The sequence below is a fragment of the Macrosteles quadrilineatus genome, unplaced genomic scaffold, assembly GCF_028750875.1.
Source record: "Macrosteles quadrilineatus isolate MER2022 unplaced genomic scaffold, UCM_ALF_1.0 Scaffold_4__1_contigs__length_99947679, whole genome shotgun sequence".
Lineage (NCBI taxonomy): Eukaryota > Metazoa > Arthropoda > Insecta > Hemiptera > Cicadellidae > Macrosteles > Macrosteles quadrilineatus.
In genome coordinates this window covers 41,443,161-41,460,307 of record NW_026542597.1, presented here as the reverse complement: position 1 = coordinate 41,460,307, position 17,147 = coordinate 41,443,161, and the positions used below count along the sequence as shown (strand labels likewise).

The 17,147-nt window shown below is 36.3% G+C and overlaps 1 protein-coding gene across 1 annotated transcript in view; it reads right to left on the bottom strand.

Moving 5' to 3' along the window:
• Window positions 1-12,722, bottom strand: part of LOC128991293 (monocarboxylate transporter 4) — an 86,327-nt gene extending 73,605 nt beyond the window's left edge. The window contains exon 1 of the mRNA XM_054414064.1: window positions 12,397-12,722. Within this exon, the coding sequence (XP_054270039.1) occupies window positions 12,397-12,477 (81 nt within the window). The 5' untranslated portion in view covers window positions 12,478-12,722. The remainder of the gene's footprint in view (window positions 1-12,396) is intronic.
• Between the last annotated feature and the right edge of the window lie 4,425 nt (window positions 12,723-17,147).

The following is a 17,147-nucleotide window of genomic DNA, read 5'->3' as shown; positions in this document are numbered from 1 at the left end:
CCGAACTATAGATGCGTATTTTAGCCCGAATATGAGTGAGGATGCGTGTAGAATGGAGTGTGATGTCTTGTGTAGCTTTGTTACTGACTAAGATCAGCTGTTTCATTAGTCAGGATCATTATTTATTAAAAGCACAATGATCCAAAAGGACACCTGGGTCCAAAAAAGTAATAAGTAACCATAGACAGGTTGAGTCGTGGAGACGAAAAGCGATGTTCATGAATATCTTCTAATGAAGAGCGAGATTTTGATTTGGAGCAGTTGGTGAATTCGAATAGATAATTTATTCTGAAGTCAAATCTGTCATTGGTAAAAAAACATCCAACGATTTCATTAACATCTAAATGATTCCAAAATAACGATATTTTCAACTCAAAGCATACATTATTCGATTTCTCAAGTTGTGCATGCTAGTAAGCAAGTATAAAACGTTAAACAATACAATTGGTAACAACAGGAATGTGTTGTATTAGACTAATAGAATACATTGGTGGAAATAAGTCAATTTTATGTATTGACAATATTTTCACCTAGGAAAAATCTTCAATCCATTAAATAATCTAAAATGCCTTACCCTAACCTTGGAGCCGAGCGAGGTAGGTCGGGAAGTCGAAACATAAAACATGGTCAACGCCTCGACTGCCATGGTTCACTACGTCTAACAACGAAATTGTTACTTAAACAGATGTTTTGTCAACAATATCACAACCATCGAGGATCATCCATCTCCGAAAATATACACAAACCTTTAAAACTTGAAAGTCATAAGTTACAGACACGGAGGCTAGGGCTGACTAAATGTTATCTTCTTATCTCACCTTCACTCTGTGTTTACAACTGGCCTAACGTCGAGTGCTTCTTGCACTAATTAATTTTTATAAAAATTCAATTTAGATGTAGAGTGGTGGTTGTGATCAGTAGAGGTTTAATTTGAGTGCTAAGTTATGTTATAAATTTGTTGTTTTTCTGTAATTTTCATATCTCTATGTATGGATAGAATAATATTAACACGATGTGTAATAACCTTTGTCTATGGTAATAATAATTGTACATTTGATTGATTTATGAATCTTAGGGTACTCGAGGGAAAACTGAACTGAATAAAGAGGCCAATAGTCATTTTAAATAAGTCTGACATACAAAATTACAAGTATCTTGATCGATCTAAATATCAGTAGTATGTTATATATGATGATATCGCACAACGCCTAACGGATATTGGTAACCAATAGAAGGTTACCTGTCACTTTTATTTTCATCACTACTACTTCAACATAGCAACACACACCTAGGTGCGTATTTTAAGCTAAATATGAATGCAGGGTGGGGTGACATAATCACTGTTAACAATGCTGCTAGATATGATCAGCTGTTTGATTAACCAACACAATTAAAACGCCAGACGTTCAAGCATAGATTAAAGGAGAAGACAAGTATATGGCTCAAGGGCAGCTGGGCAAAAAAGACCCATCAAAACCCTCAACCTCAAAAAGCTCGACCTGTCAAAAAACTAATGACTTTTTTACTCTTTCATTGTAGGCATTATTTTAACATATGCACTGACGTTGACATAAATGCGATAAAATTCAAAATGGCCATGACTATTCCCATGATAGTAAGAGTACGTACTAAGTAAGAGAGGTACTTTTGAAATATTCTCAAATTAATTATACTTTGAACAAATACTACACATATAGAAAAAAGTACAAGCAGGCTATTAGATTATTTGGTTAATTTTTTGGAGCTATCTTACCACCGCGTCATCGATAAACTAAATACAAATAGAAATACAAGAATGTAAAAAGAAACACTACAAAGGTGAAGTTATTCCTAGTTTTCGTTGTGTCAAGTGCAACCGCAGGAAACATAATTAAACTTACAAGTTAAATAAGCAAAGCCACGAGAACTGTGAGGTAAGATGAAAGCACGTGTCACAGCGGGCGTCCACTGTTGCCATGGCAACGACAACGTTGTCAGCTGTAACCTAGGCTCTGATTGAAGGCAATACAAAACTCGGAAATAGTATTTCATCACTAGGACGTAAGGGGGCTCTTTTCGACCCAAGATCAAGTTTTACGATCGCGGCGAAGCCGAGGTCGGAAAATGAGCGAGGGTTGAAAAGACACTTTTGTCCGCGTGATGAACTATAGTTTTCGTCATATTGCATCATTAATTAACGAAGCTAGAAAACGGGATAAAGATAACGTCTCAAAAAACTTACAGCTTGTTTTCAATTCTGCTAATGTAAGCAGCTGTTTAGTAAGTGATTTAATTATTTCGTCCACTACGATTTACTGTAAACTAGTAGTACGCTTGTTCTGCGCGTAACGGGATGAGTGAACATGAGCGCAATAATGAAAGAGTCCACCCACACCTAGCATACTTACCGGTGTCACTGGTGAACACAAAAATGTTATTTGTATCGGCAAATCAACCCATGAGTCGGGGCAAATAATGGTGAGTCGGTGGCTCAGTCGGTAGCGTCACGCGGACTTCGGGCCCAAGGCAGCGATGTCGTGGGTTCGGATCCTAGTCACAGCCACTAAATTTCAGTTCACCTTTGTCCTGTACCGGCTCACCCCTTGCTTTGCTGTAAACGATCCACGCTAGGGCGCTTAGTCTATGTGGACAGGCAAATGCAAGGTTAAAAGAGGCTGCCAGTGCCAACCTCTTAAAAAAAACCAAATCTCAGTCAACAAAAATCCTAACTTCTCGTCCATTAATTAACCAAAGTCATTGGTAATATACGTAATGTATTTCCTGTTTCTCTCTCTTCTCATAGCATTTTATTATTGCAGATACATCAATCTAACTGTCAAAGAGTTCCCATCACAAAGAGTTAATCACAAAGAGTTCCCACACTCTGGACTGTTCACCTTGACTACTTCCTTCACCACTTCCTACTCGTGGACCTGTTTCCCTCTCTGCTCATAGCATTTTAGTATTGCAGATACATTAATCTAACTGTCACAAAGGGTTCCCACACTCCGGACTCCTCGCCTTGACTACTCCCTTCACCACTTCCTACGTCGTGGACCTGTTTCCCTCCCTTCCCATGGCATTTTTAGAATTGCAGACACTGAACATTATTCTAATCATCACTGAGGGTTTCTACACTCCGGAATGCTCGCCTGGACTACTTCCTTCACCACTTCCTACGTCGTAGACCTGTTTCCCTCCCTTCCTATAGCATTTTAGAATTTCAAATAGATTAATTTAACTTTCACAAAGGGTTCCCACACTCCGGACTGTTCACCTTGACTACATCCATCACCGCTTCCTACGTCGTGGACCTGTTTCCCTCCCTTCCCATAGCATTTTAGTATTGCAGTTACACTAATCTAACTGTCACAAAGGGTTTCTACACTCCAGAATGCTCGCCTCGACTACTTCCATTACCACTTCCTACGTCGTGGACCTGTTTCCCTTCCTTCCTATAGCATTTTAGTATTGTAGGTATATTAATCTAACTGTCACAAAGGGTTTCTACACTCCGGACTGCTCGCCTCGACTACTTCCATCACCGCTTCCTACGTCGTGGACCTGTTTCCCTCCCTTCCCATAACATTATAGAATTGTAGTTACATTAATCTAACAGTCACAAAGTTTTTCTACACTCCAGAACGCTCGCCTCGACTACTTCCATTACCACTTCCTACGTCGTGGTCCTGTTTCCCTCCCTTCTTATAGCATTTTAGAATTGCAGTTACACTAATCTAACTGTCACAAAGGGTTTCTAAACTCCAGAATGCTCGCCTCGACTACTTCCACTACCACTTCCTACGTCGTGGACCTGTTTCCCTCCTTGCCTACTCCGGACTGCTCGCCTTTGACTACTTCCATCACCGCTTCCTACGTCGTGGACCTGTTTCCCTTCCTTCCCATAGCATTTTAGAATTGCAGTTTCACTAATCTAACTGTCACAAAGGGTTTCTAAACTCCAGAATGCTTGCCTCGACTACTTCCACTACCATTTCCTACGTCGTGGACCTGTTTCCCTTCCTTCCTATAGCATTTTAGTATTGTAGGTATATTAATCTAACTGTCATAAAGGGGTTTTAACACTCTGGACTGCTCGCCTCGACTACTTCCATCACCGCTTCCTACGTCGTGGACCTGTTTCCCTCCCTTCCCATAGCATTTTAGTATTGCAATTACACTAATCTAACTGTCACAAAGGGTTTTTACACTCCAGAACGCTCGCCTCGACTACTTCCATTACCACTTCCTACGTCGTGGGCCTGTTTCCCTCCCTTCCTATAGCATTTTAATATTGCAGTTACATTGATCTAACTGTCACAAAGGGTTTCTACACTCCAGAATGCTCGCCTTGACTACTTCCATTACCACTTCCTACGTCGTGGACCTGTTTCCCTCCCTTCCCATAGCATTTTAGAATTGCAGTTACACTAATCTAACTGTCACAAAGGGTTTCTAAACTCCAGAATGCTCACCTCGACTACTTCCACTACCACTTCCTACGTCGTGGACCTGTTTCCCTCCCTTTCTATAGCATTTTAGTATTGCAGGTATATTATTCTAACTGTCACAAAGAGTTTCAACACTCCGGACTGCTCGCCTTGACTACTTCCATCACCGCTTCCTACGTCGTGGACCTGTTTCCTTCCCTTCCTATAGCATTTTAGTATTGCAGTTACACTATTCTAACTGCCACAAAGGGTTTCTACACTCCGGACTGCTCGCCTTGACTACTTCCTTTACCGCTTCCTACGTCGTGGACCTGTTTCCCTCCCTTCCTATAGCATTTTATTATGGCAGATACATTAATCTAACTGCCACAAATGGTTCCCACACTCCGGACTGCTCGCCTTGACTACTTCCTTCACCACTTCCTAAGTGTCGTGGACCTATTTCCCTCCCTTCCCATAGCATTTTTAGAATTGCAGATACATTATTCTAATGGTCACAAAGGCTTCCCACACTCCGGACTGCTCACATTGACTACTTCCTTCACCACTTCCTACATCGTGTACCTATTTCTCTCCCTTAAGTATTACCGATACGTTAGTCATAAAGGGTTTCCGTACTCCTTTCTTTTCACTGCTCACCTTTCCGCTTCCTCTACGTCGGGGACCTGTTTCCCCCCCCCTTCGCATTGCATTTTAAAAATATACTAACATCTTTGAATATTTAATATTCAATGCCAACATTAAATTGAATAATGTAAAAAGCTGCTTTGTTCTAAATACAAACATACCTATATACTTTTAATTTAAAGGTGAATTTTAATACTGCACATAAAAGGTATATAACTGCCGACTAATATTGTTAAGTTCAATTTATTATTCTGAAAGTTGTGAAATTTAATTAGCTTAAATAACATTATTCTGAAAGCTGTGAAATTATAATGATATATATTCATAGACGCCAAACTGTTTACTCCATGAATGAAAGAGCTTAGAGTAAAAGTCGTTCTCTCTGTCTTAAGTAGACAACAAAATTTTTGGTCGCAAAACGTAAACAAATACAAAGAAGAAGAAGGTAGCTCCTAATGTTATTCTTATGGGACAAATTTAAAAATGTTTTTTAAGTATTTTATAATTACTACTGAGCGGAATCGTCTAGAATTTTAATGAGGTCTTCCCAGTCGTGTCATAATTATTTGTGCAAAATTTGAACGCTATAAGTGCGACGGTTCTTGAGTTTTTGGTGCGAACACACAGACACACACAAGTGGACAACTTTTCTCCGACTCCGCTAGACACGAACACGATACATTGATTCGTTCACTTCGTTCACTCATCTATTGTACCATCAATCTGTCAAACCATTGACAAGAACGCAACAATAAGCTTAGTAAATAAATCGAAAATAATTCCCCATGCATGTAATCGAATGATCGAAACATACAATGGTTTACAATAGCTGATATTTACTCCCTATGGAGTAAAATTACTACTTTAGACCCGCAACGTATGTGTAAAAAAGGCTGTTTTTGCTTCAGTATGACGAAAAATACTTGCCTCATTAATTAACTTATTTTTTTACAAATCTATTATTTATTGAGATATTTATTGATTATGGACCATTTTTCACTTTCTAACATACACTTTATGGTGTGTTACAAAGCTACAACAAAAATAACAAATCTTATGTAAAACAATAGATTAAATTCATACAAAGTAAAATTTACTTAAGGAAAATTAAAAGTCTGAAATAGTGAATCTTTAAATGTATTTCTAATGAAGTAAATTACTGATTTCTGTCGAATATGATAACTTTTCAATCAAGTCAACGACTTATTGTAAAAAATAGCATATTTTAGGTCACACATCAACTCTCTCAGTTACAAAGACTGGCTCACTCAACTATGTTTTTTTAATAACAAATTGAATACAGCTAGCCTACTATAATACTGTACCTAGATGGAATTTATGGGACTACTGTACAGTATCCATAAGTAAATGCTCATAAAAGAATAAAAATCTACTTGTGGATCCATTCGACCCTTAGTCTATATTTTATGGAAAATAAGATCCCTATTCGTGAATTAGAAATAGTGCTAAATAACAACGTGTTTTCAAATCCTCTTAAAAAATATATATATTACGTCTATTAAACTGAATGTTAAGAACAGAAGTTAAGTAAATTAAGAAAATACATAAATTCGCTTATTCTATATTTAGTTACCTAACTTATTAGATTAATGAATTCGATTTATAAAATAAGTATTGCTTATTTTGTTTATTATTTTCATTGTTTAGTAGTTAGGCTAGTGTGTGTGTTTGAAGTGGCAACAGATGCTCGTAGAACTATTGTTTGGCCTAGGTTCAAGCATGCAATTTGGCAAATATAAACACTAAAATTGGCAAAATATCATAGTGATGTCACTAAGCAAATTTACATTTCTGAAATTCTTAGGCCTATATTTTAGATATCCAATTATTTTGATTTAAGTTTTCAACTATTTTGTGTATCAGATCAATAGTTTTTAAATCCGTACAAATAGAAAACTGTGAATTTTCTACTTTTCTCTCTTGTCAATGAAACGCCCGAAACGGTACGATACCACGACAACGCACTAGCGTACAGGTGGCTGCTTACTGACTTATTGCAGGCAGTCTCATATTGCCGCATGTGCTTGCCATCTCACTTGCAATGGAATTAAACTAGGCCTATGTAAAATGTTACATGTAGTTTAGTTTCAAAATATACTTAGGCCTAAGAGTTTCTATTGAAAACAAATCTATTGATCACGTAAAACAAAAAAAATTGGATTATGTGAACTAAACACTTGAAATTAACTACAGTATATGTTCGCCTACATTGTAAATTTGTTTTCTACCTTTACATGCAAGTGGGGTTTTGGCTCCCTAGACTGGAACATCACGAAACGTACCAATTAGTTGTGTTTTGCACCTATCTATAAAGCATATATATAATCTGATAAATAACATATGTTTAATATTCATTTGTTTATGTTGTTTATGTAAATATTTACTTTTGGTTTTATAAAGATAGTTAATACCAAACTATGATGACTTTTAATTATTTATAATAGCTTTACTGAAGGGCAGGAAGTATGGGTTCAAGATGTATTCAATAAAACATGGGATGAAGGAGTAATAGAGAAGAAACTTCAACAACCCAGATCTTATTTAGTTTCTATTAAAGACAAGGGTATAAAGAGAAGAAATAATAGATTTATAAAAAAAAGATTAGGACTCCAAGCTCAAGGGGAAGATGACAAATAACATATGTTTAATATTCATTTGTTTATGTAAATATTTACTTTTGGTTTTATAAAGATAGTTAATACCAAACTATGATGACTTTTAATTTATAATCATAATCTGTAATGCTATGTCTTTTGCTTAGTAGGGGAGACCGGGGATACTTGATACATAGGGAGACTTGATACACCCCACCTAATTTATTACTCTATGGTTAGAATCAGCTGCAAATCAAACCAGATACTCTTTAGGTTGTTTCTAGTTTCCTGTGTTGTCTGGAATAATCTGCTGCACATGATCTGCATATGGTCTTGAAATATTTCATTTCCACACTTAAAAGTAAGTATTTCCTATATCTATATAAATGTGTCTCACGCATATAATTTATATTTTTTAGTTGAAATAACATGTTACATTGTAAGGTACATATTTAGTATATATGCTCTATCAACCTCAGCTCTTCTAAGTTAACCTCAAAGGAGATATGGAACTTGTTATGAAAAATGGTCATAGAGGGACACTTGATACAGTTTTCAAAGGGATATTTGATACACTGTATCAAGTCTCCCTATATTCAAATTCATCTTCTTTAGCCATTTTTTATAAATGTTTGTTATAAATATTTATATATCTGTGTCAAATACTGTTGGTTTTATTGGCTAAACTTGTAAAATGACCACTTTAAGTTTAACCTATAACTATGTTAGCTTGTGTGATTTGAGTTTGTAGTTACCGGTATTTTGCCATTTATTTTTTATTTGTGTAGTTATTTACGGCCTAATAGGTCTAACTTAATTAGCCCACTTATAACCTCAGACTTTATGAGCCTAGGCCTAAACCTAGGTAAAACTAGGTTACAACACTAATCCTTTGGACTAACTTGTTACTACAAGTGTTTTTTTCTTTTTTTTTAGATGCCGATGTTTTACAAACCGAAGCCTACTACCAATGTACGAAAGAAAATCTCATCTGAAACAATGGAGGCAGCTGTACGAGAAGTTGTTGACGATGGAATAGGATTGCGGAGAACAGCACTTAAGTATGATATCGACAAAATGACCCTTCAGCGGTATGTTAAAAAATTCTTGTCAAAAAATGCAGAACCATCTTCAATGACATTTGAGCCAAACTACCATCAACAACAGGTTTTTACAAAACAGGAGGAGACCATGCTTGATTTTCTTCCAGCCTCAACCACAGACAGACCAAACCCGGAGGCTTCTGAAGGAAACTCCTCAGACCAGCAACCCACCGGGCCTAATAACACGAGTTCAAATCCAGGAACGTCAAGCGATATTCCAACTGACAATTATTTATCTCCTGTAATAGGCCTAGAGATTGAAGTAACAAGTACTCCTGTCTCTAAGAACTTGAAAGAGAGAGAAGGGGAGCGCCACATTCTTACCCCTGAAGACATAGCTCCATATCCGAAGGCAGGTCCTAGGAAGGCCCAAAGAAAAGGTGGGAAGAAAAAGGGCAAAACTCTTATTTTAACAGACACCCCTGTTAAATTACAAATTGAGAAAGAAGTGAAGGAAAAGGAGGAAAAAAAGAATCAGAAGAAAGTGAAATTAAATTTGTTTACATCAAAAAGTAGGCCTGTGAAAAAATTTAAATCAAGCACAAAACATACGCAACCCTCATCTGAAGAAGAAGAGTGGGAGTCAAGTGGGAGTTCCAGTAACTTTGAACCAGAACCACTGTCGGAAGAAGAAGATAATTCAATAAATGTTGGAGACTGGGTGCTCGTAGCCTATAGGTCAAAGAAAAAGGTTCGTAGATTCGTGGGAGTCCTTAAGGAGAAAATTTCTTTTGATGAATGGAACGTTAAGTTTGCTCGCCACATCGAAGGCAGTAAGTTTAAGTGGCCTGATTGTGAAGACATCAGCTGTATCGATGACGGTCAAATTGAAAAAAAACTGTCACCACCCAAATTTCAAGAAAAAAATGACAGATTGACGTTTTCTTTTCAATGAAAAATTTGAAGGACTATGTATCGAATAAGACAAAAATTATCTTGACTTTGTTATGAAACATGGCCAATATCCGATGTATTTAAATATATCTATAAATGTTCTTCAGGTGGCCTAGTTATATTGTTAACGAAAGTAATGTTTATTTTGTGAAGGAAAACCAATTTGTAAGGTTAAATTTTGTCTTTTAAAAGTTCAATTATAGCCTAGACTTGTATTTTTAATATAACTGTAAGCTGTTTTTTATACTTTTTGAATAAAACCATAAACATATCTTGTGAGTTCTTACTATTATAACCAATTTAACCCTGTGTATCAAGTGTCCCCAAAGCTGTCTCAAGTATCCCACCCCTGGGGAGAATTGATACACTTTGCAGGCTTTTATTAAATAAAAATAAAAAAATATATAACATGATTTTTAATGTTTGAAACTTTGGGTTTAGCTAACCAAAATGTTCTGTTAACAGAAAAAACTGGTTAGGTGGTTCTAGGGAAAATAGGAAAAAATAGAAAAATATAAGTTATAAAACTGTATCAAGTATCCCCGGTCTCCCCTATTTTTTGCTAGAACTAGGATCTTATTAGTTTTTAGAAAGTAATTTTAAGAACCAAAATTGTGCTTACGGTAGTTGTTTAAGGGCCAAAAAGTGGTTGATAATCTATTTTCTTCCCCCACAAAGGCTTTGACTAAGGATCAATGACATCGAATTTGCATTTTATTGCTCAGCAGCCATATAAATATAGGGATTGTGGTATCAATATTGGCTTACAGTAGGGACTACGAGGATTAATTCTTATATTTTAACTTGTGATTATTTCATAGCAATAGACCAATTCGTATATAACAAGGCAAAAATGTGGTTCGGATTCCACAATAAACTGTAGGTCCCTTAGTTGCCATTAGCTGTATGGGCTATTAATTAAGAGCTGTGTCTAAGGAATGTCGGCCTAGTCACTAACAAAACTACAAGATCGCACCACTCATCCTACACTCATCTCCATTCATACTTAGCTTTAAATAACTACTTTGTATGGTCGCCATTTCATAGAACAGTATTAACAGTGAAAATTGCATTCACCCATCAGGTGTAAAAGCATTTCGCAAGCTCTTGATTTTTCCGTTTACAGTTTGAACTTGAACTTAAAACTTAGTGCGGCATATATAGGTAGGCCTATTTTATTGATTTGATTATGTAGTTTTCCATATTTTTCACGATCCTGAATTAAGAATGTGTAGTTTTTGTGTTGCTTGTCCCAGACTGGATGTAGTGTTGTGGTTGCCAAACTATTCTGGTAAACGGGACAGAAAACAAACCTCACTGTGTAGATGTAGACCAAACAGTCCACATGCGGTATGATACAGTTAGGCTATTTCAGTTTAAGGATTGGTTATTGGCTATTAAATGTAACCTTTATCTTTAACTTAACGAAAACATATTAGTTAGTTTCATTTATATCCCGAGATATAAGTAGCTGTATAGTCCCTACTTGGACATTATGATTGTTGTAAGAAACCTTTTAAATTGACTTGAATATTTGTATGCTTACTTTCAAAATAGAAGTACAATATTGACGGATTATAGCGGATATGAACTTCTATTAGTAGGCCTACAGACTACAGAGACATGTCTATTTATATCGTATTCCATGAGTGTCAACGCCATCATGGTACTTTTTAAGTTGTTTGCAAGGGAAAGGTCCAAAGTCTGGTCTTGCAACTATCTAAAGCTGACTTTTAGTTAGATAGCATCACTACATTGACAATCCAATGATCGACCTCGCATGGAAACGAACCAGCAACCTTTAAGAATTATTGAAGGCCAGTCCAACCACTCAGCTACACAGTCAGTATTGACATGTTATTAAGAAGAGGGCTAAGTAATTAGTAATTGTGTCACAACGTCTTAACAAAACGTATTCCCTAAGCGCACATTTTGTTATTTTATATTAGCCTACATTATCCCTCCATTCAAAGTCCACACACTTTACTAACTGTAGGCGTAACTTAGCTTAAGTTATTAACTTCTAAAAGATTTGGATAAATCAATAAATTAACCATTTAAAAAAATAGATTTGTTATATCAAACGCTTTGACGTTGACAACCACTTTTCAAAGTAATTATATAGATTGGACAAGATGGGAGCTAGGTGGGTAGATGAGAGTAGGCTGCTGTAAATGAGAGAGAAGCATTATAAATTTAATCGACACAACAGACTCTGGCGATACCGAACATGAAAGATGACATGTGAGCAAAAAGAAGACAGTCAAATAAATATCAGTACATTGAAGGAATATTGTGAAAGAGGCATGTTCATTAGACTTGATGGAGATGGCCAAGTTGTTGTCTTGTTGTACATTGCATTGGTGACGAGAAACGATTGTACTAGTACTAGTACATCGGTTCTTTGACTAATGACTACTACCTAAATGACAAATTGATATATAGTTTTTAATTAAGTTGCCTTGATTTTGCTCTAGTACAAAACAAATCTCAGTAACGCCTTGGCCTTGGTTTGGTAAGGTAGTTTTATTTTATATTTTTCTTATTATGGACTTCATGACAAAACGAACTAAATGTGGGTACCTTAAAGCTTGGTGACGACCTATTAAGCTTAAGTCTTTTGTGTAGGCTTAATTTCATTTCCATACATGGACAAACAGAACTAGGCGCGAATACCTCAGCGATCGGACAGTTTGGGGAAATATAAGTTAAAATTTTGGAACTTACCTTTTGTCGGCGAGCGAACTCCTTCTGTGTCTGTTCGTAGTCAGCGATCTCCCACACATCGTACTTGTGGAAGGAGAACATCGTGATGTATCAGGACATCAGGATTACTGGCACTGACACTGGCACTATTGCACTAACACTTACACGCACTAACACATCCCACACTAACACTATCAGGATTGTAGAAGATCCTCCTCCAGTAGTGTCTGAAGCATGGTCAATATAACGAAAAGATTCACAAGAACAAGGTTGATTTGTCTTCAAGGTCTACGCAATTCTCTCGCACTTTGCCTGCAACAAAAACGAGAATTTTGTCAAACATACAACGGAATAACCCTAGGTCAGAATGTTATAACGTTTCAAAATTATAAAGTAAATAATAACATAGAACAGCTGATTAACAATGTTAGCTGCGATAAGCCGATTACCTACTAAAAGAATTCAAATAGAGTATGAGTTTCATAGTGAAACGACAGATTTAGCATAGTTCCTCATTCTTGTGAATCAGATTGAGATTGTTTAAAGGTATAATAGAGGGTGTATATAAAGTCCCGCACGGGCTTAATATTTTCTAAACGATAACAGATAAATCAATGAGATTTGGTAAAACAAAACGGCATCAGCACCTAAAAAACTACTTTTTGAAGGAACTGTCAGTTTTCTGTCGTATCATGGAGACGTCCCGCAAAGAGTCAGGAGGAAATCTTAAATAGTAGCATAGGTTGATATGTACATCGAATTAAAGGGTTTTATTAGTAGAATACAATGCTCCAGAGTTGAACTCAAATGGACAACCAGTCAAAAATGGTAGCCGTTCAAAGATATCTTAAATATGCCATTTTGAATCTTTGAACGGCTGCCAATTTTTACTCAGTTGTTCTTTTGAGCTTGAATTTGTGGAATTGTAATCTACTAAAAAAGACCTTTAATTTGATGTGCATATTGACCTATGCTTACGTTTACGATTTTCTTCCGATTCCTAGCGGCTGCACCCCTGAGGACTTAGCATTGCAAATTCAATGAATCTTTGATTGCTGTCATTTTTGACTCGGTTGTCCGTTTCAGTTCAAATTTGCGCCATTATACCACACTCTGCTAGGCCTTTAATTCAATGTGTATATGACAGAAAACTGATAGTTCCTTCAAAAAGTTGATTTTTAGTTGTTGTGTTGATGTACCAAATCGTATTGATTTATCTGTTGTCGTTTAGAAAATATTAAGCCCGTGCGGGACTTTATACACCCTGTGTAACCAATGAGTAGAGTCCAATAAATACAAAAACAAATTACATTTAAAAGTATCAAAGTGTGCAATGATTTATGTTCAAGCTATTGCTATTTTAACCATTGAGTAAGTAGGCCTACATATTTAGAAATTTACCCCCAAATAAAAAAGTGATATTTAGTCAACATCAAATAAGCTAAATGCAAAATAAAACAGACATCAGCTGTAAAAATATTTTACAATAACAACTCAACTTACAGTATCCAATATCAATGATAAAACCAATAGAAAGCGCAAACAAAACCCGCTGGAATTTCTGGCTTTGCGATCGGAAATGTTGAAAAGTGTTTTATAAGCCTCTACTAAACTGCCGTACGTAAAAAAAAGTTATTTAAAATGTAGGAGGACCAATTAAGCATTATAGTAAAGATTTTCTTTTACAGGTTTCTGAGAATTTAAAAATATTCCTATGAGATTGTTCAATCATATTTGGGTGACGACTGACGAGGAAATGAAGCCTAACTTGTCCAGTCCTATTATAGTGAAAAATCTAAATATGAGTTGGTGAAGCTTTTAGTGTTTACAAAAGTTTATATTTTATTTTCGACGTTCCTCATTTTTTGGTAAATTTAAAGATAAGTGTGTTAAAATTAAGATTAAGATTAACTTAAATCTTGTTTTATTAGTTAGTTATCAATTCACTACTGAATAAGGAATACCTGAAAAATATTCAATATATTTTGGTTTTTATAAAAATAAAAAATAAACTACTGTAACACCATTATTAATATACTGTATAACTGTTTGACAATTTGTCCAAACAACTACAGAAACTTAATTTGTTCAGGATTAGCTATAGAATATAACCCAGAATAAGAATAACCCAGTAGTAGAATAACCCAGAGATACATTTATAAACACTGTATTCATACGATATTGTCTTATTTCGACTGAGAATTGTCATGTTTGTCAACTATATACGTTTCATTGATTTCGAGATCTAGAGACGTGTAAATCCGGTTTGATCCGGTCCTCAATGGCGCAACCCAACATCATCCGAGTGTATTTCTGCACTTCACAAGGATCGGGCTGGTGTGAAAACAATAACAATGAGAAACACATGGCCAAAACATCGTGGTCTAACCTTTTAAATGTCAATATAACCCACGAAACTGCGATATCCATCCTGAACACTGGGAATTCTAACACGTTTGTTATTTTGTTGAACAGATTTTGGTAACGATTTTGGTGTACGACAAAGCTTTTGTTTCTGATTTAAATTTTGATAAAACCTTCCTATTTTGTGTTATTTACATAAATTGCAGTTAATTTTTATACCTAATCTGTAATAAACAATTTAATAGGTGCTCATATTGTGATTGGGAGATGAGTGTAAATTCCAATATACAGAATTCATACAGAATGTACTATGGAAATAAAACAGAGCAATATAATAGCAATATAAAAGTAAAATAGCAGGCCTACAGTAACAAAATGTAATTCATACCAGTTGATTTCGATCTAACCATATCTGTAAACTACACACCTAATGTACCGTTAACTCAACGAACTTTTGCCCTACACAAACACACTTCGCACCTCATGTTAAACCCGATTGACAGCTGTTGCACCCGGTTAAGTCACAACTTGGACCCAGTTGTGACAAAGTAGGTCAGCTATCCAGCTGTTTATCAGCTGTTCCTTGCTTATCACGACTTATCAGCTGTTCCTGGCTTATCCTATCAACATTGCGATTCGCAGAGGATGGATAAGAATTCGCTTTAATTGTTGAAGAAACGAGTCATTTGTAAAGAGTTGTAAAAAACAAATTATCGTGAGTAAGTGGGTTGATATTTTCATATTAATCTGAGTATTGTTACCTAATTAGGTGTACTTCATTTGGCATTTTTTTATTTTTACTAAATACTTTGAGGAACAATTGATTTATTTATATTAAAAAAATGTACCTGGCTTTTACGTAGTGCACATTTTCTAGATGGTTTGTGTAAATAGGTACATAAACTTTAAACAAATTGATTTTTAATACTAGAAAAATAGTAAACCAACTTCTCAATAACTTTATTGAGTCAAGATTTATTCATAACTCTCTATACACTGTACTACAAGTTGCTTAGAGTTTCCAGTATCACGTTCTGGTATTTTACACAGACAATTGAGAAACTACAAAAGAAGATTTAATTTGTGATTAATTCGTAAGCATACAGTAATTGTTATTGAGCGGAGCGAGCGAAGCTCTTATACGTTGACTCTTATGCATTTCGTAATACGCAAACTCCTCCTAGATGGCTGAATCAATCGTTTTCAAATTTTGCATAGGTAGTGATAAAGACCATATCGGTGAGTGCCAACATCTATATGGCGTTAAAAAAGTCTCTCAGGAATCCGCCCCACTGGGTCTCAAAGTTTCAATGTAATCCTTATGGAAGCAGTATTTGACACATAAACAAAAACATATGATCAGCTGTTGACTTTTGAATGCAGTAGATAAAGAAATAGCTGATAGCATTAATTCACAGATATTAGAACAGAAACGGTATGGATCATAAATATAATCAAATGACGACACTAGCTTGAGGTCCGTGACGTAGGAAGTGGTGAAGGAAGTAGTAAAGGCATAGACTAACCAACACAAGTATGTTTTATCTAAGGTAAAGGTGAGCAGTCTGGAGTGTGGAAACTGTTTATGACGATTAGATTTAGGTATCAGCATTCCTAAAATTCTATTGGAAGGGAGGAAAACGAGTCCGCGACGTAGGACGTGGTGAAGGAAGTAGTCAAGGCGAGCTGTCTGGAGTGTGGGTACTGTTTATGACGATTAGATTTAGGTATCCACATTCCTAAAATTCTGTGGGAAGGGAGGAAAACGGGGCCGTGACGTAGGAAGTGGTGAAGGAAGTAGTCAAGGCGAGCTGTCCGGAGTGTGGAAACTGTTTATGACGATTAGATTTAGGTATCCACATTCCTAAAATTCTGTGGGAAGGGAGGAAAACGGGGCCGTGACGTAGGAAGTGGCGAAGGAAGTAGTCAAGGCAGGCTGTCCGGAGTGTGGGAACTGTTTATGACCAATAGATTAAGGTATTTGCAATCTAATAATGCTAAGGGAAGGGAGGAAAACAGGTCCGAGACGTAGGAAGTGGCGAAGGAAGTAGTCAAGGCGAGCTGTCCGGAGTGTGGGAACTGTTTTTGACGATTAGAGGTATCTACAATCTTAAAATTCTATGGGAAGAGAGGGAAACAGGTCCGCGACGTAAGAAGAGGTGAAGGAAGTAGTAAGGTGATCAGTGTGGAGTGTGGGAACTGGAAACCGTTTGTAGCAGTTAGATTAATGTATCTGCAATGCTGAAATGCTATGAGAAGGGATGGAAGCACGCCCACGACATAGAAAATGGTGAAAGAAGTAGTAAAGGCTAGCAGTGCGGAGTGTGGGCAATGTTTGTGGCAATTAGATTAACGTATCTAAAATGCTATGCTATGGAAAGTGATGAAAACAGGTCCACGATGTAGGA